The 27,683-nt window shown below is 48.2% G+C and overlaps 1 protein-coding gene across 6 annotated transcripts in view; it reads left to right on the plus strand.

Annotated features, from left to right (window-relative positions):
- PLEKHA7 (pleckstrin homology domain containing A7) overlaps positions 1-27,683 on the plus strand; it is a 208,825-nt gene that overhangs the window by 165,035 nt on the left and 16,107 nt on the right. For 5 of the 6 annotated variants that reach the window (XM_081798510.1, XM_081798512.1, XM_081798515.1 and 2 more), the window contains exons 11-19: positions 3,921-4,443; positions 4,913-4,999; positions 7,728-7,781; positions 16,745-16,813; positions 16,999-17,079; positions 17,974-18,123; positions 18,699-18,800; positions 25,311-25,419; positions 25,796-26,022. In XM_081798510.1, coding sequence (XP_081654636.1) covers positions 3,921-4,443; positions 4,913-4,999; positions 7,728-7,781; positions 16,745-16,813; positions 16,999-17,079; positions 17,974-18,123; positions 18,699-18,800; positions 25,311-25,419; positions 25,796-26,022 — 1,402 coding nt within the window. Of the gene's footprint in view, positions 1-3,920; positions 4,444-4,912; positions 5,000-7,727; positions 7,782-12,995; positions 13,077-16,744; positions 16,814-16,998; positions 17,080-17,973; positions 18,124-18,698; positions 18,801-25,310; positions 25,420-25,795; positions 26,023-27,683 lie in introns of all 6 variants that reach the window. The other variant, XM_081798514.1, reaches the window with a different exon arrangement.

The following is a 27,683-nucleotide window of genomic DNA, read 5'->3' on the forward strand; positions in this document are numbered from 1 at the left end:
TCATATCAGTGAGATCATATGATACATGTCTTTCTCTGTTTGACTTATTTCACTCAACATAATACCCTCCAGTTCCATCCACGTCGTTGCAAATGGCAAGATCTCATTCCTTTTGATGGCTGCATAATATTCCATTGTATATATATACCACATCTTCTTTATCCAGTCATCTGTCGATGGACATCTTGGCTCTTTCCACTGACCTGTCCTTCTTAGTAGAGCTAGGATTTTGAAGTTAGGTCAGGAGGCAGGAGAGGAAGACAGGAACAAGTCAGAAAAGGTCACATGGCCAGTGAGAAACCCTTTGTGGCAGGGGCACAGAAAGAACTTTCAAACGCTGTGTGACTGATACGCAGTTATAAGTTGTTGGTTGAAATGTCTCTACGTAACTGCTTCTGGCAGTCCACAAACCTGTGTTACTCTGCTACACACAAGGGCCTGTAGTTGGGGCTCGGGGGCACATAGGGGAGCTAAAGGATGATAAGTCAGTTGCAAGTAGATGACAGGGCTGGGGAAAGCGTTGTTGGACTTTCCTTGCATATGAGCTGGAAGTTTAAGCCTTTCTTGTCTAAGGGGCAAGGTGACATGAGGTCTGTAGATGAAAACAGTTCATTGGCCTTGGAGGTCACTGAGCGCACAGCAAGAGGAACTTCACTCTAGTGATGGAAGCAGATCTCACTGGGCTGAAAGGGAAAAGTGAGGAATTGAAGACACCCTTTTGAGAAGAAAGCTGTCTGTCTCTGAGTAAGCCAAGGGCAGAGTCTCTGATCATTCACTTGTATCTGGAAAGCACTGCATCTTGCATTCTCAGAATTGCTGTTTACCTTAAAGGTATATTTGTAATCTCTTACAGTCAAATAATAAGTAGATCTGGCTGTTTAATGAAGGAGCCTCCAACATTTGAAAATACAAAAGAGGGATGTCTGTGCTTTGTATGATTGAGACTGTGCCAGTCTCGTTAGATTGGGCACATTAGACATTGGAAGGAGAGTTGTTTGCTCTGTAATATGATCTCATATTGGTGGAGCTAGACCACATAAGAAATTATTTCTAACTGTTCCTTTAGCACTGGAGATATGTATTGTTTCCCATCATTAAACTCCTTTAGAATGATATTTTGCAAGGACAGACTGACGTACCCTTAGAATTCCACGTTCTAAGAGATTGTTTTGAAATTCTAGCCTTCCATTTTTTCCCCCTGGTATTTCAAGTAATTTACATACTTGTAATAAAAAGGCAGGGGTGGGGATGGAATCAAGGACTCAGCTATTACAATGAGGAACAGAGTAGAAAGTGAAAGTCCTGCACAATTGATGTGGAGGGTAGGGTGAGGAATATCTGCTGCATAAGTAATTGGTTATAGAAATTGATTTTACATTTTGTTATGACCAGTTTGTAGTGGCTGTATCAGAATATCCTGTTTGGTGCCTTTTGGAACAGGGAGGCCCCTTGGCACAGAGCAGGGTATGAGGGCAGGAGACCTGGAGCTTTCTTTTTGGGTAAAGATGGGTTTAGGGGCCAGCAAATGGATCTGCTCTCGGGCAAAGCTGCTCTGGGGATCTCCTGCCTATTTCAGGGGCGTCTTTACCTCTTCTTGCAAACCTTCCTCTTGTGTCTCTCACTCCACCTTTGGTTAGTTATCTTGGTTTGGCCTCTGGAGCTCACCATTGCACTGGAATTTTGGGGGTTGCCACCAAATGGCCAGCAGTGAGGACTTGGAGATATGGCAGACAATGCAGAAGCAGAGGGCACAGGCTAGAGGATGAGCTCAGGGCTTTAGGGCCCCACCCTGTGGGGGACTCTGACTGTCAGGGTGGCAGGCACCGAGAGCAGGCTGCAGAACCAGACTGAGGGGGTTTGGGAGCAGAGCTAGGACATACTTTGCATAGTCTGAATTTTTCTTCAGCCAGAGTGAACAATGGTTGGTGAAGTCATGGAGTCCCCAGGGGAGGCCCCCAGCCTGGTTTGTGCCTCTGCCACCACTGCTGTTTGAGGATTCAGCCACTGCCCCTTCCTCAGACACACATTCCCCTCTGACTTTGGGAAATCAGTAGCAAACCCTGCCACCTAGTGGCAAACAGACACACTAGACCAGTCTGGCTGAAGAGATCTTTAAAATTACCTCCCATAATTGCAAAGATAACAATAAAAAACAATAAAAAAAAAAAAAACCATTTTTGAATGACAACTATTTCTAATCCCCACAACAATCTGTTAGGTTCTTAGTATCCTTATGTTATAGTAGGGAGGGTGAGGACATAAAAGACACTTATGAGGTCATAGTGAGGAAGTGATTAAATGAGATGAATTTAAGAACAATTAGAATAGCACTTCTCAAACTTTGGCCACCTGGAGGGCTTGTTAGAACACAGGAGGCTGGGCTCTGAAACCCGCAGGGTTTCTGACTTGGCAGATCTAGGGTGGGGCCCGATAACCTGCATTTCTAATGAGTTCCCAGGTGGTGCTGATGCTGCCCATCCAAGACCATACTTTGGATGCACTGGCTTAGAACAGTGGCTGGCTGGTTATGCATCAGGACTTTGTCAGACTGTGGACAATACCGCAGAATGTGAGATACAGTTCCTGCCCTCTGAGGATTTACAGCTTGGCTGGGGAAGAGATGTCTTGCAAGGATGAAAAGGTTGCATCAATGAAAAGACCTTGGACAAGTTTCCTACACATAATAACTAGGTCAGAGCAGAGTGGGAGCCCTGAGGGCTGCAGAAGGCCTCTCTGGAAGGAGTGTCGTGGAAAATGAGTGAGATTTGGGTGAATAGGGCAAGGGGAGTCCATACAGGTAGGGGAGGGCAGAACAATATTATGAGAATAAGGAGAGGTAGAAAGGGAGAACCCATTGAGAAGTACCTTCTGTGCATCAGGCATGGATCCTGCATTTTCTTACTTGTCTCATTTACTCTTCAGAACAGCCTTATGAGGGAGATAATTCTGTCCTCATGCTGCAGGTGAGGAAGCTGAGGCTCAGAGCAGTCCGGTAAGCTGCCTAAGGGTCATCTAGCCAGTGGATGGTAGAGCTAGCATTCAAACCCAGGTCAAGCTATCTCTGTGTTTTCCCACTCTGAGAAGTTGCCCAGGTGTGTAGGAGGCTAGGTGGGATTAGGGTGAGGCTCTCATTCCTAGGTCCCAGCAAGTGCAGGGGTGCACCTGAGTGAATGTGTCTCTTTAACTGTTGGGCCCTAGATGCCTGGCTTGCCCCAGCCCAGTCCTGTTGGAGAAGCAGTGAGAAAACAGCAGGACTGCAAGGTGGGTTGGGATCAGGTGCTAGAGAGTGGTGAGTTCCAGGCTGAAGGGTTTCAGTTTTATTTCATGAGCAGTGGGGAGTCATTGACGTTTTTGGAGCAAGGGAGTGATTGGATCCAAGCAGTTGACACTGTTCAGTGTGGACACTGGTTAGGAAGGTCTCAGAGCGATCTGGGGGAAGATGATTAAATCAGTATGTGGTCTAGAGTAGTAGAAAAAGAAAAGAGCTGGTGCCAGCCACTTCCTTTAAGAACTTCCAGAATTTGGCGTGAGGATACCAGCAGAGGACAAGTCTCGGTGACTGCGGAATTATGAGGCATTTCCTAGAAATAGACACACACCCATTTGGAAGAGCTGACTGACAGTGAGAGGGAGAGGAGGAGGCAGGTTTCATCACCTTGTACTTGAAGCGGTGGGTGTGGGGCAGTCAGACTGCCTGGTAGGGAGGTTGATGCTCCCAGGTTGTTGGAGAACAACGGTTTTGGAGTCCTCTGCATGGGGAGGGAGTGACTGAGGTCCTGAGCGTCTGCTTTGATTGTTCTTTGGGGGTTCTTACAGGGCTCCCTCATGTGCCTGGCGCTGAGGGTTTACTCAGCCATGTTTCCAGAAGCCTGGCAGACCCCGTGCTGGTCGTCTTACCCGTCTTCCTCCTCTCTCTGCAGCCTGCCCCTGGACCAGACCCTTCCTCGCCAGGGTCCTAGCCAGTCACTGTCCCTCCCAGAAAACTACCAGACTCTGCCTAAGAGCTCCCGACATCCCTCGGGGGGCTCCTCGCCTCCTCCCCGCAACCTGCCGAGTGACTACAAGTACGCGCAGGACCGAGCCAGTCACCTGAAGATGTCGAGTGAGGAGCGCCGGGCGCACCGGGACGGCACGGTGTGGCAGCTTTATGAATGGCAGCAGCGCCAACAGTTCCGGCACGGCAGCCCCACGGCCCCCATGTGCGCCGGCTCCCCGGAGTTCACCGACCAGGGCCGGAGCAGGAGCATGCTGGAGGTGCCGCGCTCCATCTCTGTGCCTCCGTCTCCCTCCGACATCCCTCCTCCGGGCCCCCCGAGGGTCTTCCCACCCCGGCGGCCGCACACGCCAGCAGAGAGGGTCACCGTGAAGCCACCGGATCAGCGGAGGAGCGTGGACATCTCGCTGGGGGGCTCTCCCAGGAAGGCACGGGGCCACGCCACCAAGGTGAGACTCCGGAGGGCTGCCAGGCAGCTGGGTTCAGCACGAGGGCGCCAGGACCCTCACGTGGTTTGAACACAGATTTGAGCAGTTTCGAATGAGGAGAGGTGACACCTCTGTGGTACTCTCAGGTGCCAGGTGCAGCACTAAAGGCTTACCGCCACCCGATGAGGTAGGTGCGATTATCATGCACATTGCACAGATGAGAACTCTGAGGCATTGAGAGACGAAGAATCGTCCAACTGGAAGTCTGCAGGAAAAGATATCTGTGTTCAGTCGGTTCAATAATTTATAATAACCCAACTTCAGCTTTACCTCTCCAAGGGGCTCTCCCCGTTTACCGTGGTTTATAACCCAGTAAGAAAGACGTGGACCCCCCACAGATGAAGAGGGGTAGTGCTGTGCGGCAGGCCGCCCCGGCAGAGAGGGGCAGAGGCTTCGGCCCACAGGCTGACTTCTTGTCTCCCCCTTGTAGAACTCCTCTCACGTGGACCGCCGCTCCATGCCCTCCATGGGCTACATGACCCACACGGTCAGCGCTCCCAGTCTCCATGGAAAATCGGTAAGCCGCTCCTTGTCTCCCCCGCCCCATGAGTATCAACCGCCTGCAGGGTGCCGGCTCAGCCAGTGTTTCCCCCAGCTCGCCCCGAGCCAGTCACCTGCAGTCTGCAGGGCAGCTGTCAGCCCCCACGTTAGAGATGAGAACGCTGAGGCTCAGAGAAGTCCAGTGACTTGCTCCGTGTCATCCAGCTGACTTGGGGTCCTCCCCAGATCAGAGGAAGAGCTTGGGGGAAGTGAAGGAGAATGTGGGCTTTTCTTCTCTTTCAGGCAGCGTTTTCGCAGGCACCTGCCTTTCTGCCATTAGCTCCTCTCCTCTCGTCCAGGTCTTGGCTTTGGTTAGTTAACTTTGTCTTCAAAGCTCGAGTCGGGGTGAGGTTGCACTGTTGGTTGCTGTTTCCTGAAAAAAAAAAAAAAAAACCACAAAAACAAAAACCTGCTTCCTGCAGCCCCTTTTCTGCCAGTGCCTTTATTTGTCCTAATGACAGAATTAATGCAGTAATTACTTAATGGTGTCACATCAGTGCTGTCCCGGCACTGGGGTGAAGAGTAATTATAGCGTCGTGCTCCTGCGGTGGCTAATTTCCTTGTGATGTGTCTACACACCTGCAGCTGGAGGAGCTCTCGCTGCTTCTCACCCGCTTACGGCGGCACCAGGCCAGGTTGGCCAGTGTGCGAAATCTCGCCGTCGGCCAGTTACTGCAGCACCAGCTGACCTTTCCCGCCTGCCAGGTCAGCGCTTCCGGGCTCTCTCAGGGCCGGGGCCACCCCGGTGGGGGGCAATGGAGTGACATGCCGGCCCATGTTTTCTTGTGCCCACGCTCTAGTCTGTATTTGCTGTCTGGCTCGTTCCCTCCTTCCCTGCCTGTTTGCTTCTGATCGCTATTGCCAGACACTGCACAGTGGTGGGGGGGCCCACGCCTCTTGGTGCTGGGGAGGAGCCTGCATGTGGTGTGAGGGACCTCAGCTGTGGCTTCTCCGGCTGTGAGTAGTGACTGCCAGGCTGGTGTGTGGTCATGTCCGAAGGGCTGTGCTGGCTGTCATCCTTGTCGCCGCTGTGGCCATCCTTGGGATGTGGAGAGGTGTGTTTCATTGGTGTCAACCCGGAGGGGAGAGGCAGAGTGCCCTCTCTGATCTGGGCAGTGTCCTGCTGATGGAAAAAGCATCCTCACATCCCTTATCCTAGAGAACCTCACTGTACCTGGGAGAGGTTAGGCAGGACAGGCGTTACTACCACACGCAAGGCACTGGATCCAGAGGGGGAAGTGACTTGCCTGGGATCCCTCAGCCAGTGGCATGCAGGCTGGAGCCAAAATTCAGGTCTTATCTGGCATAGTGTTCTAAACCTTCTGGGACATGGAAGTTTGCAGGCAAGCTCCTCAAGGAGTGGCCAGGGAATTGCCCTCCCAGGCATCTTGAGCAGTTTAACGATGTCCATACAAGATTGGTCCCCCTGGGCTGCACAAAAGTAGGCAGGGGACAGAGGAGGAAGATGACAGGAGTGTCACCTTCCTTAACTGTCCTGTTTTAGTGAGACCTGAGGGGCTCAGGAAATATACTTGGAAAAATGAATGTAAGGGAACATGTGAAAAACCCCTAAGGTGTAAATTTGGAGGATTTTTAGTAACATTCCTCTGCTCAGTCCTCTTTACTGCTGTTGAAAGTGTATAGGGACTGGGCTGATTGGGGAAGTAGCAATGGGTAAGGGGACAGTTTAGGGATAGAAATAGCATCTCGGAAGTCACCAGTGTCCCTCTCCATGGTCCTTCAGGTCTTCTCACGCTTAAAAGCACAGCCTGAACATCTCACATTGTTTACTTGTTTGACATCAGAGATGTAAACAGGGCCCTCTCCCGCAGCTCTGACTTGCCTCGGTTTGCTGGGAGACCTCTTAGCTGGTTGAGAAAGTGGTGCCTGGGCCATTTTTTCTTAAGCTTTTACAGCCCCTCTGCCTAACAGTTAGCTTCTGTGGTCTGTACATGGGAAACACAGGTCCTAGAAAATCAAAGAGTCTTTTGCTTATTTTCACTGTTCCTGGTAATTACACTGAAGAACTCAACAGATTGTCAGAGACAGTGCAAGCAGATAGGTCTGACACTGAAACTTCCTCAACTAGCTCCTGACATGGCCCCATGCTGAGCAAAGGGAGCTGAAACTTCCAGTAGCTCCTGGGGCTTATCATCCTGGAACCCAGGGTCATGTCAGGACCTACCTGGATCCCCAGATCCTCTTCCTGCCCCTTCAAGGCATTTAGTCACACTAATCAGAGGGTCATTTTGCTTCATGCATGTGAAGTGGGCCAGTACAAAGGTTTGATGACAAGGATTGGAGCATTGGTGATTGATGGGCCTCTAGCTCAGGTGTTGCATGTCCTCGTCCAGCTAGACCTCTCCAGTTCTGTCTCAGGAGCTCACCACTGGCCTCAGCTGCACTGCTCTCCTAAGCCCTGTGGTGGTATGTGTGCTGTCTCCCTCCTCCCCACCAAACTGTCCCCCCAGCCAACTGCGGGACGAGCTGGATCTTCCCCACAGTGACCTGCAAGATCCGCCATGCTGAAAGAAGGCTCTGAGCTACACTGAGACATTTGCGCTTCCTCCATGGCCCTGGATGTGTTAGCCTGCTACCCTTGACCCCAAAGCTGTGTAATGTCAATGATTCACACATGAAGCCCCAAGTTTTGGAAACCCTTGGTGTTCATAACTGGCTTTTCTCTTTCTGTGCTTCATTTGAAGGCTGACGATACCTACCTCCAGCTGAAGAAGGACCTGGAGTACTTGGACCTAAAGGTGAGGGACGTCAGGCGTCTTGTCTCCCTTGGACTCTCTCACCTTTCTGAGCTCAAAGCCAAAGGCTGTGCAGGTCTTATCAAATCTGGATCCCAAATGAAGACATCTCCTGTCTAAGTCAGAAGAGTTTTATTTCTTACTGCCTCCAACTCTAGGCTCCGTTCCTTGTGAGTTCTGCTATAAGATTTCAGCCTTATGGAATGAGGGCACAAGATCTTGATCTCTTCCTATCCTTGGTCAGGACCCAAAGACTTCTAAATAGTAACTACCTCCTTCTTCGGAGCTGCCAGTGGGGTTGGGTTTGGTTCATAGAGTGCCACTGACGTGTTTTCAGCTACGAGTATTTTGGTGGATTTTTTGGTTTTGTTGCTGGGGGAGCAGGTTCCACATGGAATTCTGCAGCTCTGGGGCCCACCGTGGTCTCCCATATGGATAGTCTTCCATCTGCATTCAGGAGATGAGCACTGGGTGCCTTCCTGTAGGTGATAAAGCTTCAGGCTCGAAATCAGCCTTCAGAGCACAAAGACCAAGAGAAAGCTGGTGGAGAAGTGTGAGAGGCATTCTGCATGAAAGAGAGCTGCTATTGTTCCCTTACCACAGCTCTCTGAAAGCTCCCACTGTGAAAAGCACATCTGAAGCCTAAACCATGAAATTGACTGAAGGAATGTGACCTTTAATTAACTGTGCACGTGAGAGAGTGGGGGGGGGGGCTGTGGGAGGACACCCAGGTGACTGCCATGGGGTGTGCCTCCCCCAGCTCCCCTGGGTACTTGGCTTGAGGTATTTTTAACATGGGGATTGTCATCCAGCCTTGTAGAAGCAAGAGGATGAACATTAGGCCCTGCGGCAGCAGATGGGGGGGCCTCCCCATACTGAGACAAGATCAGAGCCTTTGATTAGGAATCAACTAGTTAGCTTCCGTATCTGATGAGCACTTGCTGTGTAACCAGCTCTGGAGAAGCCTAAGGGACATGTAAGAGAACTCGCAAATGGCCTTGGTTAGAAAAAGAAAATCTCCCAAAATAACACAGACTTGTTTATAATGAGCTTACAAAGATCTGTCTGGCCTAGTGCTCAGAGTTGAGATAGTGAAGGTCACCGTGGGCTGTAATGCTGGAAAGGCTTCTAGAGGAGGTGGCATGTGTTTGGAGCCTTGAAGAGCCAGAGGGTTTGAGTTGGTTGAAATTAAAGGGAAGGGAACAGTGGGAGCCAAGGAGAGCCAGGGGGAGGGTGATGTGGCTAGGGCTGGAGAAGGCAGACTGCCCATGTTCCTGATTCTTTAGGAAGGAGGGGTGCAGTGAACGAAAGTCAGACTTGGCTTTCTGACATGAGCAAAACAAGGAGGGTTCTCTCAAAACCAGGACATTTTCTAGCTTATGTGACAGATCACACAGAGCATGAATAAGTATTATAAGTATGGTAGTAATACCTCACGATGCAAAATGTGCAGCCCAGCCCATCCTGCTTTGCTCTGATCCTGGGCAGGGTCCTTTCACCATGCTCACCACCCCCACCTGACCTGGAGAGAGGTCCACCACCTTTGCCGGCCCTGTGTTACCGCCTGGTCTCCATTTCCTGGCCTCCCCAATAGCCAGTCACCATGGTAGCTCTCAGTTCTTCTCACCCCTGCCCCAGGGCCATGTAGTCAACCAGAAGTATTTATGGAACATTCATGGTAAGAGAGCTGGTAAGAGAGGTTTGGCTCCCCAGCAGCACAGGTGTACCTTGAAACAGTCCTCAGAGTGCTTGGTGCATGGTGCAAGAGAGAGCTTAGAGAGCCTGAGCTGGAGTAATAGGAAATCTCTGTCTTCTGATTCCTGTTTGTATGGGAGAGCAGAAACTCACAGCTGATCCTGGAGGGAAGATTCAGTTCAGGTCTGTTTTATTTCAAGATCATAGAATTTGAGTTAAAAGGGATTTAAAGGGAGAAACTGAGGCACAGGATAGCAGAGCCAGGAGTCCTTGGGTGTCCTGACTACCAACAAAAGCTTAGTAACAATAGAGGGTATAATGTGTGACGGTCACTGTGTGTTTTACTTCTGTTAAATTATGTAACTCCCACAGTAGCCCTAGAAGGAAGATGGCGTTACCTTTTTTTCACTGACTGAGGCTCAGAGAAGTAAATGACTTTCCCAAGGCCATGTAAGTGGCTACCGGGAAGTTGGTATTTAGGTATAGCTCTGACTCTTGAAACTTGTGCTCTTGAGTTGCCTTGCCTTCCAGCCTCTCTTAAAATTCTGCTTCCACTACTGTGGACCCAAAGGCATTTCAGTTTTTGATGGAACTGAACTGGGGTCATTATCCCAGGAAGTGTGTTTAATGTGATAGAGGCAAGGTGCGTCCTTGGCGTGTTTCACTAGCTAGGAGCTGTCTGCACCCAGAACATTAACTAGTGACTTTTTGGAAGTTGTCACTGTCATGGAAAACAGCTCTGTTGATACCAGAGTTTCCCCAGTCTTATTTTTGTTATTCCAGTTGCTAAGCTCCTCTCAGAGAACTGTTCCCCCAAATGAGCTGCACTGGTAGCAGGGAGATGCTGGGGTTTGTGCTGTGTGAGTGGTCTGTCTGGCGTGGCTGCCAGAAAGGTTGGCACCACCTTGGCCTCTCTCCAAGGTACAGAGTCCCCACATCAGGGAGGCAGTGAACCTGCTCTGCTCTGCTCAAACCCAGCTGGGACATAGGGTTCCCAGATGGTGTCTCACTTCAGGACCCAGATGAAGAAAGGGCTAGTTGCAAAGCAGAGGTGTTGAGGGCCTATAGAACCATGGCTGAGGATGTATTAGGCAGGATGCTTTTGTTTGAAGGTGTCTGAAACCCAAATCAACCTGCTAATAAGCCAAAGAGAGAATATACTGCTTCTTTTAGCCAAGGGCTACATCCCAGGGGCTCAGGCCATGTCACCACTGTTCTAGTTTTCCTGGTGTGTGGGCAGTGCCCACATGGCAGAGAAGGTGGCCACGTGCAAACCCAAGTTCACTTTCTCCCAGCCCAGCATCCCCATGGGTGGCCACTTGCAAACCCAGACTCCCTGTGGCGTGAGGGAGGGGTTCCCTAATGGGAAAGCATGCTGGGCAGAAACAAGAAAGTCAGCAGCGGTTAGCACAGCTGCACTGCAGAGTGGTGGAGAGAGTTCTGGGTAATTCAGGAGACAGAGACAGTCTACAAAGCTCTGAAATGCTACCATGTGTCTTCTGTAGCTGCAAGGGGGAATGAAGACAAATGGAGAGCATGTGTCAACTGTACTTCAATTAAAAAAAAAAAAAGACAAGTGGATAGCAGCTACAGGTAGAGGGGTTTCTAAAAGGGCCTGCTCAGGTTGTGGTGAACCACCCCCCCGTCTCTAGGGTGCAAACGAAGCTAGATGAGCCCCACGGGGCAAGCAGGGTGTGTGACTGTGTCAGGAAAACCCCAGGGCCCATTGGCTCTGGAGATTGCAACATGCTCAACAAAATGAGCTGATGCGGAGCTCAGCCTGGGTCCCTGAGGTGAGGGCCTCTGTGGACACAGCTGAATGGGCCCTGAAGCCCAGCCGGGGTCTGGGGATAGCGGTGACACAGCCCCGCCATGCCCAGCTGCTTATGAGAGGTTCCTCTGGGTTCTTGGGGCAGGGAGAGGAAGGAGGGAAGCCTAGCTGGAGAAAAACAGCCTCCCTATCCCCAGCTGGTTGGCCTAGGCTCCCCTATGTCCCTGTTCCAAAGGCCACAGACTTAAGGATCCAAACCCTCCCTTCACCACCACCACCACCACCAGTCAGCTGATGCTCAGCTTCCAGAATCAGTTGGTGGTGTTTGTTTCCCCACATTTGGTGGGAGCTTTTTCTCCCTAACGTGAGCCTTTCTGTTGTGGTGCCAAGGGCTCAAACGAAGGTGTACTGCATTCTTTTAGAAGACACTCTGGATTAACGTTCTTTTTGCACAATGTTTACTTGTCTGACGTTTTACTTGGTGGTGCCAGGATGGAAAGGGCTCCACCTTGATGAAGCATCTGTTCCTGCCTGGTGGTGGTTGGGTGCACATTATTCATTATTGCACTTGGTCTTCTCAGCAGCTTCAAGCAATAGGAATGATTCTCCCCATCTTCCTTTCTCACCTCTGAATGTGGGGCTCAGCAAATCTGAATAGTGTTGACCCTTGAACATTGTGTGGGTCAGGGACACCAATTTCTTGCACAGTTGCAAATCCAGGTATAACTTGATCCCCCCCAATTTAACTTTTAATAGCCTACTGTTGACAGGAAGCTTTACCGGTTAACTAAACAATTAACACGTATTTTGTATGTTATACGTATTACAGACTGTATTCTTATAATAGAGTAAGCTGGAGAAAAGAAAATGATAAGAAAATCATAGAGAAAAAAATTTATAGGACTGGACTGCATTTATTGGAAAAAATCCACATATAAGTGGGCCCTCATGATTTAAACCCATGTTCTCAAGGGTGAGCTGTATTAACAAGCCCTCCAGGTGATACTAAAGTTTGAGAATCACTTTTTACAGTAGTAGCAGTTCCCAGTCTTGGCTGCAAATCAGTATCATCCAAGGGGGGCTGTTAAAGGATCTGGATGCTCAGGCTCCACCCCCAACTAATTTATATCTGAGTCTCTTGGAGTGCGACTCAGGCATCAGTTTGTGTTTTTTTAAACCACCTAGGTGATGCTGGTGTTCAGCCAGGGTTGAGATGCACTGTTTGAGCGGGTAGGGACAGCGTTCCCTCAAAGGAGCTGTAAGCATTTGGGATCACTGGTAAGACATCATTATTTAGATGAACATAGTGTGGAGGTGAGGGTCTGGGGGACTGAAGGTGGAAAATATGGGGCAGGGATGAGACTAATGCCTAGCGCCATCCTAGTGATTCAGTGTCTCACGGCATAAGGTGAAGGAGGACAAAGGAAGAGGCAAAGTTTCCTCTTGCCTTCTGCAGGAGGAACTGGAAGGAAATGGGCCCTGACATTGGCCCTCTCCCATAAACTAGCCTGCACAAAGATGCTTCAGGCAGAGCTTCTTGTCCTCCATTTTATCGGCGAGGGAACGGAAGTCTGGAAAGGCCAGCAGCTGGGAAGCAGCACCACCAGACTGAGACATGATCATTTGAATTGCACAGCACACATCCTCCTTAAGGTTTCCCCTGGCCAGTTCCCCAAATTCTGGCTCCTTCAAGTGTCTTTTGATGTCTCACCTGTTACGTTTTGTTATATTTGCCTTTTTGTTTGGAACAGATAAAAAATAATGAACCTTTGATCAACGTGCTTTACAAAGTGCTGAAGAAGTCAGCACGGGGCTGTCGGCCCAGGAGAAGCGTAAGATGATCTGATCTGTGTCTCCAAGCGGGGCCATTCCATTGCTTCTGGCTCAGCGCCGACCTCATCACTTGCTTAACCAGGGGCTCTCCTGACTGCCCCCAGGCTTTCTGCAAGTCATTTTGGTTTATTTTTTTCTCCTTTTGAAGCTCCCGTCAGCATTTTGGCTGGTGCACCAGGCTGAGCCTCTCATCTGCAGTATTCTGTGACTCCATCTTTTGTGCTGCCACAGGGGAGGGCGGGGCTTGCCTGGCTTGCCACCAGCTTGTGTTGTGTTTCCATTCTCTCTCATCTGCCTCCATGGTGAGGACTGACTTCGACCGACACCAGTGTGGTCTGTGTAGTCAAGCGTGAGTTCCTTGGGAAGGAACAGCAGTTCCTGGTCACCTTGGAGGAGCTGGGGTATCCTGAGATTCCACCGTGGCCCTGGGATTAGGGTGGCTTTTCTTCAGGGCAGGGTGTCGGTATTTGAAAACAGTCTAAAGCAGGGCTAGAACAAGATGTTCCCCCCCCTGCCCAGGGTCCCCCCTTTGACTGATGCAGAAATAGCACCTGAAATATGGCCAGCTTTTATAGCTTTCCAAGGGAGGCTGCAGGTTGGGAATCAGGTGCTATGTGCAGTCATCCTGAGCCCTGAGAAAAGGTGTGTTGGGATGAGGTGAAGGGTGAAGTAAAATGCTTGGGTGGCCTTCAGTTCTTTTCTGGTGCACAGACTCTTTCAAAGGGATGAATGCCCACTGACTTCCACTTTTTCTGGTGACAGAGGTGCTGGAGACCCATAGTTGACATTTTAAATGGATCAAAACATTGCTATCACAAAGCACAGTTTAAAAAGGAAAATTAGATGTAACAAACTACTTGTGGATACTTTGTAGTAGCCTTGACTCTCTGGAACAAAACTGAATTCAGAAGTTTCAAGGGCCTCTGAGCTGTGTAAACACTTTCATGAAGCTCATGCTCTAAAGCCTATGCCCTTTATTCCATAGGAGTAGAGCCAGTTCACTTTATTTTGTTACATTCACAGGTTCATTTAGCAAACAGTTCCCAAATATCCTTAATATACTGGGCCCTGACTGGACTTTAAGGATACAGAGAAAATATGAAAATATGTCACAGTCCCCATAGTCACCCCTAATCAGGTTACTGTCGACTGAGGGGAGACAGAGCATATCATCTGATGTACGAAGGCCCATAGACTGGGAGACACGAGGTATGGAAGGACCTCCCCTGAAGGGCGCCAGACCCATTGGAGGGAGGGAGTTCTGGAAAAGCGGCGTGTTGACTGTTGAATCTCCAGTCCTAACAGATTCAGCCATTTGAATTCCTAACTTACAGCACCTTAAATGCAGCCCTTAAAAGGGGACGAAAGAGATACTTCTTAGAAAAGAGGGGGGTACTAATATTCTGAGAGGGGGAAAAAAAAACATTATGTGTCAATCTACAACGGAAATGAAAGCACAGAAATTTAAGAGCATTTAATCAAGGGGCACATAGTCCTAAAACACTGACTTCTAAGAAATTCCATATTACTGATTTTTATAATGACTCTGATTCATCCCCGAAAGGTTGAATTTATATTCAGTTCTATGAAGGCAGTGTAGGACTTACTTTTAGAAACCTTTCCATCAAAAGGTTTAAAAGGTTCAGCTTTCTCAAAATGCCCTTTTTGTGTAGAATACGTCATTCCTTTCCTGATGGTGTTGGGTAAATGAGGCATTGCTCAATTAGATTCTCTGCCTTGCTATTTCAATATCAAAAAGATACCATCTTTTTGATACTCCAGTGAAATAAAGGGAAGAGTTTTGGTAGGAGGAAAAAAATCTCCACAGCATATCTCAATTTGAAAATGATTTCTTCCTAGGAAGTGAGCCAAGGGTCAGCCCCTTGGAGAGTAGGCAAGCTCATTGTCCTCTGTTTTGATGGACTGTGACCCAGAGTGACCTCCTTACCTTTACCTGCTGGCTTCCCCTGAGTTTAAAGGTCCACCTCCCGCCTGGGAGGTCAGCTGTTGGGGTTCACCAGGATTAATTCCACCCCTCCCCCGCCATCTCCCTCCGCTTCCTCTCCGCACCTTTCCCAGCCCTGTGTCCTTGCAGGAGCCAGCAGTTTGTTTGTGGATTGTGGCAGTAGTCCATGTTTCCCGTGACTGTGTGTGTGTATGTATGTACACATAATCTGCCAGTCTGAAGAGCAGAATTTGGCTGGAGTTCTACTTTTTCCAGGAATTCTACTGACCTATATGTGTTTCCTTTTGACCTACCTCCAATGCAATAAGCATTTGGCGAGTGCCTTCCAGCGTGCCAGGCTTTATGTTCAGGACTGACTTTACCAAGATAAATAAGACGGTGGTCCCTGCCCTCTGCTGTGTGACCAAAGGGAGCATGGGAATGGGTTGGGGGTGTGTCTGCAGCCAGACTCCGTCCTCAGCCCAAGGCATGGAGAGGGCGTCGTCCCTTGACCTTGACCTTGACATTTGCTGATGATGATAAGGAGAAGGAGTGCAGGACAGTTGGGCACATGAACGACTTGAGTTCTGAGGGGAATGTTTGCCAGTATATTTTTGCTTTTTATTCACACAACTTACTGGACCTCTCAGATGGAGTAGGGAGAAAGTGAGCGCCATCTCTCCAGCAGCTGTCTGTCCATCAACACTGGGACCCTCAACATAGTATACACACCATCTATCTCATGGAAGAGAGGGGTTCCACCCTCTGTTTCCCTGTCACATCTGTAAAATGGAATTCAGCAAGATGGCCTTCCCTGCATGGGGCACATTCAACCTGGCTCTCCCTGACCATGGCTTGGCTGTGGGGGGTGGGGGTGTGCATCTGTGGAAAAGTCTCCCCACTCCCATCCCACACAGCTTTTGGCAAGTAGGAGATTAGGGGAAGTGAAAACATGGACTAAAGAGTTGGGTTTAGCTTTGTAGGGGTCAGTGGGAGATGCCAGCGTGATGCCCACATGAGGTCAAGGGAAGGATGGACAATGTTGTGAATGCCCACTGACCCATAAGTTTGGTGATTTTTGTCTACTGCTTTTTGGTTTCCTTTCTTGAGAGGACAGGGTAACTTGTGACTTATATAAATATGACCTGCCTCAGTTACTCAGGGATCAGTTGAAAACCCCAGCCAGGAATTATCCAGGTTCCTTCATCCCTTGACCTGATTTTCCTCCCAAATGATGTAGAGTGAGAAAGGCTGACCTTGCTCGTGGGGAGGTAAGCAGCTCAGGGGCTTCCTTAAACTAAGGCTTAGCGATGCCCCAGGGACTCACTGGTTCCTCCTGGTCCGCCTCCCTGCCCTGGGCTGGGGGTCATAGACTTCTGTAACATGGGTTTGACCCCAGGTTCGGTAGCAAAACTCTGTCTTTTAAATCTTCCAGGATTCGTAGTGAACTCATTTTGGGCAAATTAAGCTTCTACAGTCAATGTCTACTTTTTCTTTAAATTTGAGAAGTTTACAAGTGCTTCTTGGATCACAAAAAGGTTTTGGTTTTTCCCTAAAATGAAGTAGGCATAAAAATCAGGCCTCGCCTGAGTTTTTGCCCACTTCATGCCATAACCCTACCTGCCAAGACTTCCACACTCGTCCATCGTGGGGCTAACTCTCCTTCTCGAGATCTAATCCTGAACCTCATGGTTAATCTCCTTTAAATTGTTCACCTCCCAGATGACGGGCCGGGACCTTGTCAAGGATCGAAGTCTGAAGCCAGTGAAGATCGCGGAGAGTGACATTGACGTGAGTGAGCAGGGTGACAGGCTGACCCTCCCCCATCCCCCAGCTGCCTGCTACCACCGGACCCGAGGCGGGCAGCTTCACACAGGGCTTGGATGGTTCCGTAGCCAAAGGCTTTCTGATCACGCTTCAAGGTTGTGCCCTTTTCTCATCATCCCAGGCCCTCTCCAACTTGTTCTTGCTCACAGGTCAAACTAAGCGTCTTCTGTGAACAAGACAGGATCCTCCAGGACTTGGAAGACAAGATCCGAGCCCTCAAGGAGAACAAAGTATGCATCAGTTTTGCATAATCTTGGGCTGAGTGGAGGGGGGTTTTGTCATGCTGTCTTTTCTCAGATATAGATTGGACTCTCATGTCACAGGTATTCATTTATCCAGAACAGGTATTAGTTTATTCAGAACCATTACTGTGTTCGTTTCCAGGGGCATTTCTGCCTAAACCTGGAGGAAATTTTATGGGGAGACTTCAGCCTGCTTATTCCAAGTGCCACCTACCCCTCCTCCACCTTATTTCTGCTCTGGTCTACCTCTCCTTGGAGGCCTCGTGAGGTCAGCCTGGGAGAGGAGGGCTCTGCTGGCTTATATGTGATGACCCCAAGCCCTTGAACTCCATGGAAGGGGGTTGCCTTGGAGAAAGTGGCCACGCTTGTAACAAGACAGAGGCTGTCATTTCCTAAGCTCCTTTCCTCCTGATCTGGGCTACAGAGGAAGCGAGTCTGGATTGGAGGGGAGGAACAGGCCAGGGGCTCCCCATGTTTGGTTTCTTGGATACTTACTGTGATTTTTTTTTTTTCTTTGTTGAACTTTAAAAAGGTATTATACTTGTGATGCTGGAGATTCATGACATGCCCTTTTCTCCAAGAAAAGTTAAGAGAATTTTCCATCTAGTCTTTGATGTATCCTCATACATCATTTATCGCATAAAGAGTGGATGACCTTATACCCACTTCATAGATGAGAAAACTGAGGCACAGAGCTGTTAGGTGACTTGTCCCAGGAGGCCACCCAGTGGGCAGAGTTAGAGCTGGAATCAGAGGCCCCAGCTGGGCAGTGGGCCCTTCAGCCTCAGATCCAGCAGGTTTGTTTAGTTCCTGGCATGGGATGGGGAGGCCTCCAGGGGCTGTCCTGCTATCCTGTTGTTCTTTGGCCCTTGCCCGGTGCAGGACCAGCTGGAGTCTGTGCTGGAGGTATTGCACAGACAGATGGAGCAGTACCGAGACCAGCCCCCGCACCTGGAGAAGATTGCTCACCAGCAGAGGTTGCTGCAGGAGGACCTTGTCCACATCCGGGCAGAGATCTCCAGAGAGTCCACTGTGTGTAGAGGGTGTGGAGGGTGGCAGACACTCCCCTGCCCCCATCTCCCACCCCCAACTGGGCAGGGGGCTGGGCAGGGGGCTGCTTCTCCTATCTCACAAGCTGTAGTTGAGTTGGTGGCCAGGGACGAGTCTTGGAGTAGCAGAACTTCTCCAGGTTGCCTCCTGACGGTGGCTCACCTTGTCCGGGGCTGACGGGTCTGTCTCTGCTGGTACCTCAAGATGCTTTCCATCAGTGACTGCTGTATGGCTACAGTGACACCCAAGGGACCAGATTTCCCTGATCTGTGTGTAGTTAATTCCAAGACATCAGAATTGGTGCAGGCCCTTTCTACCGGGGCCGGGGACCAAAGCATCTCCAGCGGTGGGAGAGGGGACAGTTCAGGTGACAAGGGTCAGAGCAGGAATGAGAAGACAAGCCCTGTCTCTCTCCTCCCAGGCTTGCCTGAGACCTGCTGGGCTCCCCTTCCCTCTTGCCCTGGCTGGGTCAGCAGTGGTCAAGAGCACAGATGCTCATGGGGCCGTCTGGGACACAGGGGATAACTAAAACTCAGGAACATTTCCTTGGCCAACAGGAGATGGAAAATGCCTGGAATGAATATCTGAAGTTAGAGAGTGATGTGGAGCAGCTGAAGCAGACCCTGCAAGAGCAACACAGAAGAGCCTTTTTTTTCCAGGTGACCCAAGGGCGCCTCATCCCTTCTGAGCTCTCTTCCTTCTGAGAGCCTTCACCTGTGGGGCTGTGAGCCCTATCCAGGGGCCTTTTCTTCTTCTACTGGGACTCAGCTTGCTTGCGCCCCCAAGCTCTCCCTCAGGGATCCCTGCCAGGCTGTGATGAGAAAACTCACCTCAGCAACCCCTGCCTCTCTCCTCTCGAAGACAAGTTCTTGGGTTTTTGTAAGGGTTTTACTACTGATCATTTGGGGAAACAGCCCTGAGAGGAAAGAAATACCAAACTTGAGAACCTTACAGACTTGAGAATGATCTATGTTCCTGTGATTCTCTGCCCCATCTTGGCACTACTCACTTAGACAGCAGCAGGAACCCCCAATTCCTTCCTTCCTTCCTCCCTCCCTCTGATTCCTGAAGTTAGATGCTATCAGTCCTTCACCTGAGGAGGTAGTGTGAATCCAGGTCCATCTTGGTCTCCTTGGACCAAGGCCTCTGGTCTCCAAGTGGTCACTTGCGTTTCTGGAGCCAGGCTGGGAGATACCCATCGCTGTGGCCACTGCCCTGCTCAGGAAGGGCAGCTAAGCTTAGAGCCCTGGCTCCTCTACCCTTACAAACCAGGCCATTCCGATGATGGCTGCTTCTGCCCCCAAAGGTGAGAGAAGAAAGGCCCTGTGTGGTTTTTGGTCTTCCCAGTTGGGTCCTGCAGCTGCCCAGTGTTTCCCCATTGTGCCTGATCAGGCTTCTGCCCCACCCTCAAATTTTTTAAAATGGAAAATAACCTGCTTTTGAACCCAGCTTCAGCTCTACCATATCTTCTCTGACATAAATCCAATGTATTTGAAATCAGCAAGCATTAATGGAGACTTCCTGTGCCTGAGGCACCGTGCTAGGCCAATTTTGGTGCTAAGTTTGCTAATCTATGAACTAGTGCTAGCCCAGGCTCTTCCTTCAAGTGATTTCATGAGTATATTGACTCTGGATATCAGCGTGCCCAGAGAGTGAAGGAATTCAGGAGGGGGATTAGGTGTGTGGCCTGGGAAAAGCCTGCTGTCCCTCCACTCACCATTGGGAGCTGATTCCCAGAAAGCCTGGTCCAAGGCCATGTGGAAAAGACGCTTGCCTGTAGCTCAGGGCTGGCCTGCTAGGTCCCCCAGAAGTTGTCCATCTCCTGCTGCTGCTGCTGTTCCCCCCCCCCCCCATAATTTCCCTGTATCCAAGCTAACATTTTCCTATTCTTATTTGGTACCCCAGCACTTGGCATAGTGGCTTGAAAATACTAGGTGAATATTGTTGACAGTGTCTTTCAAATGATTATTTCTAGTTACTAGTTCCTTAAACTATTCTATCCCATTATACTTATCTGCTTGGATTTTCTTTAATTAATTTTAGCAGTGATTTTTTTTTTTTTAGCTTTTCATTCCTTGTGTTTCTATAACTATAAAAATAACACATGAATGCATCTCTCCAAAAAGGCCAAACAATAAGAAGCAAAAGCAAAAAATGAAATAAAAGCTCCCCTGCCTCTCTTCCCTTTCCCATCACCTTCCCTGTATGTAATCCGTGCCATCACTATGTGGTATCGCCTTCCATACCATCTTCTGTACGTTTTCAAACATACGCCCATCCATATAGAGTCATATAATTTATTTGGAGATGGGAGTTGGATTTACTTAGAGAGGAATCATACTTACACATCGTTCGGTAACTTGCTTTTTTGTCATAACCTCATGTTGTGGAAATCTTTCCAGGAAAGATACCCCCAAGTTTATGTTGCCTGATACAGTCGCTATTTAAGTGTAAACATAAATTAATTGAAATTAACTAAAATTAAAAATAGATTCCTCAGTCACACTAGAATCTTTTCAGGTGCTCAGTAGCCACATGTGTCTAGTGGCTACTGTATTGAACAGCACAGATTATAAGATTTCCATAATCTCAGAAAGCTGTGTAAAGTAAAAGAAATTAGTTCCTAGCTGCTGCATAGTATTTCATAGTCTCAATATTCCATACTTTAGCCATTCTTTTCTGATGGGCATTTAAGTTATTTGCAGTGTTTTGCTTTTATAAATGATACCACAGTGAGCATCTATCTAACTGCCCTTTCAAACTCATTTATAAGCATTTATCGAAGATGCACTCCTAGGGTGGACTTGCTAAATTGAAATGAGTGTACATCTTAAATGTTGGTGGATGCTGGCCAATCACCCTCTAAAAGGCTGCACTCATTTGCCCTCCCACTCACGGTGAATGAGGGTGCTGAGCCTGTTTATCCACATCCTCTCCAGCACTTGATGTTATCAGTCTTTTTAGTCTTTGCCAGTCTGCTGGCTGAAAAAGGACATCTTGTTTTAATTTGCATTTATTTAATTACTAGCAGGTTAAACATCTTTTTATATGGTCATTGGCCATTTGTGTTTCTACCATGCCTTATTTCATGGTGACTTAATATACCACAGTCAGAGAATCCCTTTTTCTGCCCTGGAAAACAAATGGGTACAATGTACACGTCTTGTCACGGACTCCCTGAAGAACTTAACCACGTAAGTAAGTTACGAAGAGATAGGCTAGTTTGAAGCCTAGCTCTGCAACTTGATTTCCACCTAGCCTGGTGTCGTAGCTCATGCTTTCCCCGATTGCCACAGTGATCTGGGAAGCTCACAAAGCCCTTCTTTGAACAGCCTTTGTGCTAACTTCTTTGGTGTAATTCTAGGCCAGGCAAGCTGTTAGAGTCCTGAATAAATCATGAACAGTGGAGATATGTGTGCAGCCCCATATACACATTCTCAGGAACGGAGCTTGGAACCTGCCTCCCTTTAGCCAGGTTTGGCTGTGAGAAAATTCACAGGCTTTTCAGTAAAGATGAGTGGTTTTATTTATAAAGATCCTTGTGACTCCCTGCACAGGGAAGCCGGAGGATAAAAGAACATTGAGGTAACTGTGAGAGACTGATTGTGAGGCTACCTGTGTGTGTCCCTGCTTCTGAACAATGAGTTCAGGCGTTTGCTGAATGCAGTCCATAGGAACCTTTCTGCCCAGCATGGTGTGAGGATCCAGGGATGAAACAACACCCCCTGCTTTCTAAAAACTTTCTTCACCTTGTTATTAAGTTCTGAAATTCCATCGTCCTTGGAGAACCTTAGAGGTTCTCTGGCTTTCGCTTGTCCTTGCTCTTCTCTTACATGTGGGGGTGACAGAAAGGCTAAATGGGGGCAGGACTGTAAACTAACAGGTAAAAACATGCCAGGTAGACTGCCAGAGGAGAGGGGAGAGAGTTGATTTTAATCTGATGCTCCTCCTTTACCTGTTCCCAGCACTCTACTTGGGGACCTCTGCTCCTGAGATAATCCTGGTCGCACGCGTGCACACACACGCTCTGGGTTCAATACTATGTCTGTCGTGCTTTGGTGTGGAGCTGAGCATCAAGCCCGTTCCTTATTTATCAGCCCTGAGGATGTGCGCTGGTGTTGGAAGGGTGGAGAGAGTGTGAGAATGTGAGCTCCCTTAGGAGGGAGGCTTCGGACATCTGTTGTCTCAGCTGTTGGACAACATTTGATCAGGGAATTTTATGTGATTGGGGCCTTTTTTTTTTTATGTTATGCTAGTCACCATACATTACATCATTAGTTTTTGATGTAGTGTCCCATGATTCATTGTTTGCCCATAACACCCAGTGCTCCATGCAGAACGTGCCCTCTTTAATACCCATCACCAGGCTAACCCATCCTCCCGCCCCCCTCCCCTCTAGAACCCTCAGTTTGTTTCTCAGAGTCCATAGTCTCTCACGGTTCGTCTCCTCCTCTGATGTCCCCCCCTTCATTCTTCTCCTCCTGCTATGATTGGGCCTTTTTTCACTCACCATCTATGTGCTGAGAACCTGTTGGGTACCCAGGCCTGTGGAGATATACCAAGGGCACATAGTCTACTTGTAGAATCAGGAAAGTCCTTAAGTATCGCACATGTAAGAATTCTTCCACTCGAGGGTGGCTGGGTGCCTTGAGAGGACATGGGGTGTGAAGCCTTTGTTTTTAAGTCCATGGGGAGTGATCAAGGCTACCTTCTCCCACGACAATTTAAAAATTAAAAGAATATTTGATGTTTAAACAACTCTATTAAAAGGTGTCCACAGGGTAATACCCAAAATATATAAAGGACTTATACAAGTCAACACCAAAACAAACAAGCAAACAAACAAAAAAACAACCCAGAGAACAAAAAACATTTAAAAATGGGCAGAGGACCCTAATAGACATTTTTCCAAAGATACACAGATGGCCAACAGACACATGAAAAAATGCTCAAGATCAGTCATCATCAGGGAAATGCAAATCAAAACCACAGTGAGATCACCTTATACCTGTCGGAATGGCTAAAATCAAAAAGATAAGAAATAAATGTTGGTGAAGATGTGGAGAAGGAGGACCCTCATGTACTATTTGGTGGGAGTGTAAATTGGTGCAGCCACTCAGGAAAACAGCATGGAAGTTCCTCAAAAAAAATTCGAAATGCCATATGATCCAACAATTCCTCTACTGGGTTTTTAGGCAAAGGAAGTGAAAACACTAATTTGAAAACATATATGCACCCCTCTGTTTATTGAAGCATATTTACAATAGCCAAGATATGGAAGCAACCTAAATGTCCATTGCTAGACAGATTTCTAAAGAAGATGTGTTATACACACACACAATGGAATGTTATGCAGTTATAAAAAAGATGAGCTCATGCCGTTTGCAAGAACATGGATGGACCCAGAGGGTATTATGCTAAGTGAAATAAGTCAGACCGAGAAAGACAAATACCACATGATTTCAGTCATGTGGAATCTAAAAAACAAAAGACTAAACAAAAAAAGAATCAGAGCTATAAGCACAGAGAACAAACTGATGGTTGCCAGAGGGAAGGGGGTTGGGGGTAATGCACAAATCAGGTGAGGAGGAGTGGGAGGTACAGGCTTCCAGTTATGGAATGAATAAATTGTGGGAATAAAAGGCACAGCATAGGGAATATAATAATATTGTAATAGTGTTGTATCTTGACAGATGGTAGCTACACTTGTGGTGAGCGTAGTGTAAGGTATAGAGAAGTTGAATCACAATGTTGTACACCTGAAACTAATGTAACATTGTGTATCAACTATACTCAGTAAAATGCCCAGAGTCCCTTAATCATGATAAAACCTGCTCACCTCTTTCTAGGACCTATCCCTATCTGATATCATTTGTGACTTGTCAGAGTGTGCACATGTACTTTTAAAAAAATAACGATTTTATCACATAATTCACATACCATAAAATTCACCCTTTTAAAGTCTACAATTCAGTGGTTTTTAGAATATTCAGAGTTGTGCACCTAGCACCACAATCAATTTTGTAACACTTTCATCATCCCCAAACTCCCCAGCCCTGCTCTAGCCAACCACTGTTGTACTTTGTGTCTCTATGGATTTACGTATTCTGGACATTTTGTATAAGTGAAATCATATAAAATGTGGCCTTTGTGTCTAGCTTCTTTCACACGGCAGAAACATTTTCAAGGTTGGTCCATGTTGTAACACGTATCAATACTTCATTTCTTTTTATTGCCAAATATTCACTGCCCATTGTGCTTTTAAATGAACCTCAAATCCCAGGATTCAGCTTTGTCTTTTCAAAGATGCTCTTTATATTCTGGGAATAGTGTAACCTCTAGTCTCTGCCTTCTCTTCCCTTCTGCCATGGTTGCCTAAAACAGTCTACTTTTTTTTTAATTGTGATAAAATATGCATAACATAACCTTATTACCTTAGTCATTTTTATTTTTATTTTTTTATTTTTTTATTTTTTTTTTTAAAGATTTTATTTATTTATTTGAGATAGAGAGAATGAGAGAGAGCGAGCACATGAGAGGGGGGAGGGTCAGAGGGAGAAGCAGACTCCCTGCCAAGCAGGGACCCCGATGCGGGACTCGATCCAGGGACTCCAGGATCATGACCTGAGCCGAAGGCAGTCGCTTAACCAACTGAGCCACCCAGGCGCCCCTACCTTAGTCATTTTTAATGTGCAGGTGAGTAGTGTTAAGTACATTCACACTGTGCAGCCAGTTTTCAGAACTCTCCTCATCTTGCAAAACTGGAACCCTGTACCCATTAAACAATACTCCTCATTCCCATCTCTGCCCCGGCCTCTGGTAACCACTCTTCTGTCTCTGACTTTGATTACTGTAGATACTTTATAAGTGGAAGTGTGCAGTACTTAAGGCAGTTTATTTTTAAATTAGGGGGAGCTAGGCAAGGTGAATCAGAGAAAGCTCCTGTGAATTTCTCCCCTGGATCTTGGGCGTCTTCTATATGTGTGTTTCCCTGTGAAGCTCCGAGGCAGGCATGGGTCTAGCCCTGGTGGAGTTTCCAAAGGGGATGCTGCCCACCCCCACCCCCTGCCAGGGTGAGGGACTATGTCTGAAATGACAGCATAAGTCCTAATGAGAAACTTCTGGTGAAGTGCTAAGAAGGAAATGAACCACCACCTTGTCTTTTTCAGGAGAAATCGCAGATACAGAAGGATCTCTGGAGGATTGAAGATGTCATTGCTGGCCTGAGTGCAAATAAAGAGAACTTTAGAATCCTGGTGGAATCGGTCAAAAATCCAGGTGAGGGGGCGCCTGGGTGGCTCAGTCATTAAGCGTCTGCCTTTGGCTCAGGTCATGATCCCAGGGTCCTGGGATCGAGCCTCGCATCGGGCTCCCTGCTCTGCGGGGACCCTGCTTCTCCCTCTTCCACTCCCCCTGCTTGTGTTCCTGCTCTCACTATGTCTCTCTGTAAAATAAATAAATAAAATCTTTAAAAAAAAAAAAATCCAGGTGAGTGGGCAGTCTTCCTGGGTGTGGGGGTGTTGGAGGCCAGCAACCACGTATATGGGCTGACCCTTGGGGAGGTCAGGTCTTTATGGCACAAGTCACTCCCCTTGTCTCCAAGGAAGAAGGTCCTTGTTGCAGCCCATCTTTTGTTTCCCTCCATGCCCCTTAGAGAGAAAAACGGTGCCTTTGTTTCCTCACCCCCCTGTGCCTTCACTCTCGACTTCTGAGAGCAAGCCGCCCCCACAGCCCAGCCCTCCCACCAGCCCCGTGAGGACCCCTCTGGAGGTTCGACTCTTCCCCCAGCTGCAAACCTATGTGCCGTACCGACCTCATCCACCCCAACTGAGGAAAGTGACATCCCCTCTTCAGTCACCAACCAAGACGAAGCCCAAAGTTGTAAGTATTGATGACCAGGAGCTGAGCGGCATTGTTTTCTCTCTGGGATATGATTGTCTCACTGTCCTCAGGTCAGCCTTTGTTGGAAGAGAAGCTTTTGGGGAAACCTGGAGAGACAGAACCAGCCAGAGGCCCAAGCTATGAACAGTTAAAGAGTGGTGGAGCCAAACGTTGTGCTTTAGACTTCCAGAACTGGAAGGGCCCTTAGAGAGGATCTAGCCCAGTCTTCCCATTTTGCAGTTGGGAAAACTGAGGCCCAGCAAGAGGAAGTGACTGTGCTAAGTAGGATGGAATTTGTGATATATATCACACAGAGCAGGTGGTTGCCCCACGTGGACTCCATGCAAACCTGTAGTTACTCAAGCCTGTGGGTGATGGACTCCTCTCAGCAAAAAAGTGTCTTTGTCTTCACTGGCAGTTGAACACTCTGCTGGGTTGTAGGATACAGTTGATCTTCACAATAACCTCATGGAGTATAGACAGGAAGGTCTATATCCCATCCCCCACATAAGAGATCTGAGGCCCAAAGGCATTAACATTTGCTGAAGGTCTCCATGTTAGTGGATCCAATCCACATCTCCTGTTCTTTGTGCCATCTGCCATCTAATTGGACATTCAGCCCAGATCCTCAGATCAGGTTTGTGGCCCCTGTGGTTGCCTGAGCCAGTACCTTGGCTTGCCTGGCAGAGAGAAGGGCCAAGCTTTCGACAGAGTCTGGGAGCACAGGAGACTTTAAGAAAATAGAAGATGTGGTCAGGTACTGTGATGGTTCACGTCTCCAGTGCCAGGCCAGCCTTGGCTGGAAAATACAAGGGATCTGGTCCAAGTGACAGGGAAGCCATAGTAGAGGGGACCTCCAGGTTTTGCCAACAAAGGCTTAGAGGAGCTTTGCCTGGGCACGGGGTATGCCTAGGACCTCTGACAAGGTTGGTGTGCGGTGCTGGCTAAAGCACGCAAGTTCCCATACCTGGGTCCTCACTGTCCACCTGCTTCCAGCCATCTCCCAGGGCCCAGAGCTGGAAGGCAGATGCTGGGACTGAGTCATTGTGAATTTCTTCACATTGAGGTCTCCTTCCCAATTTTATATCTAAGAAGTCAAAAAACAGGAGGTGGGAAATAGTAAAACACAGCAGGAATGGCTAGGGCAGAATGGCTAGCTTCTGACTTAAGGCAAAATGCCTGCTAGCCAGGATGAGGAGCAGGGGGGAGAATATGGTAGCCTGGGAGCTGGACTGCCTGGATTGCAGTTCTTGTTCTCTCACTGGGTCCTTGGGCAAGGGCTTCCTCAGTTTCCCCTTGTACACAACAAGCAGCTTGGAATAGATGGTCACAGAGGCTCTTCACAGCTGAGTCCTCTGTGGCCCGCAGGCAGGACTTTTCAAGTTGGCTGAACATCAGAGTCCTTGGGAGGGTCTTCTTTCCCTTCCTTCACCAGGTTTACCATTTGTTATTGTTGTTTATTTGTTTTATATTTTTGTTTGTGAAACAATGATATCCTGAGATTGACATAAAACATGAATATGTAATTTAACAAATAATAAAGAGACCACCCATTTATACCAATACCCAAACCAAGAAATAGAACTTTGTCTGCAACTAGAGACCTTAGGCCCATCAGTCCTTTTCTGCCAGAAGTAACCATTATCACTATCTTGACTTTT

The sequence above is a fragment of the Leptonychotes weddellii genome, chromosome 11 (genome assembly GCF_054177405.1).
Source record: "Leptonychotes weddellii isolate Sample4059 chromosome 11, ASM5417740v2, whole genome shotgun sequence".
Taxonomy (NCBI): domain Eukaryota; kingdom Metazoa; phylum Chordata; class Mammalia; order Carnivora; family Phocidae; genus Leptonychotes; species Leptonychotes weddellii.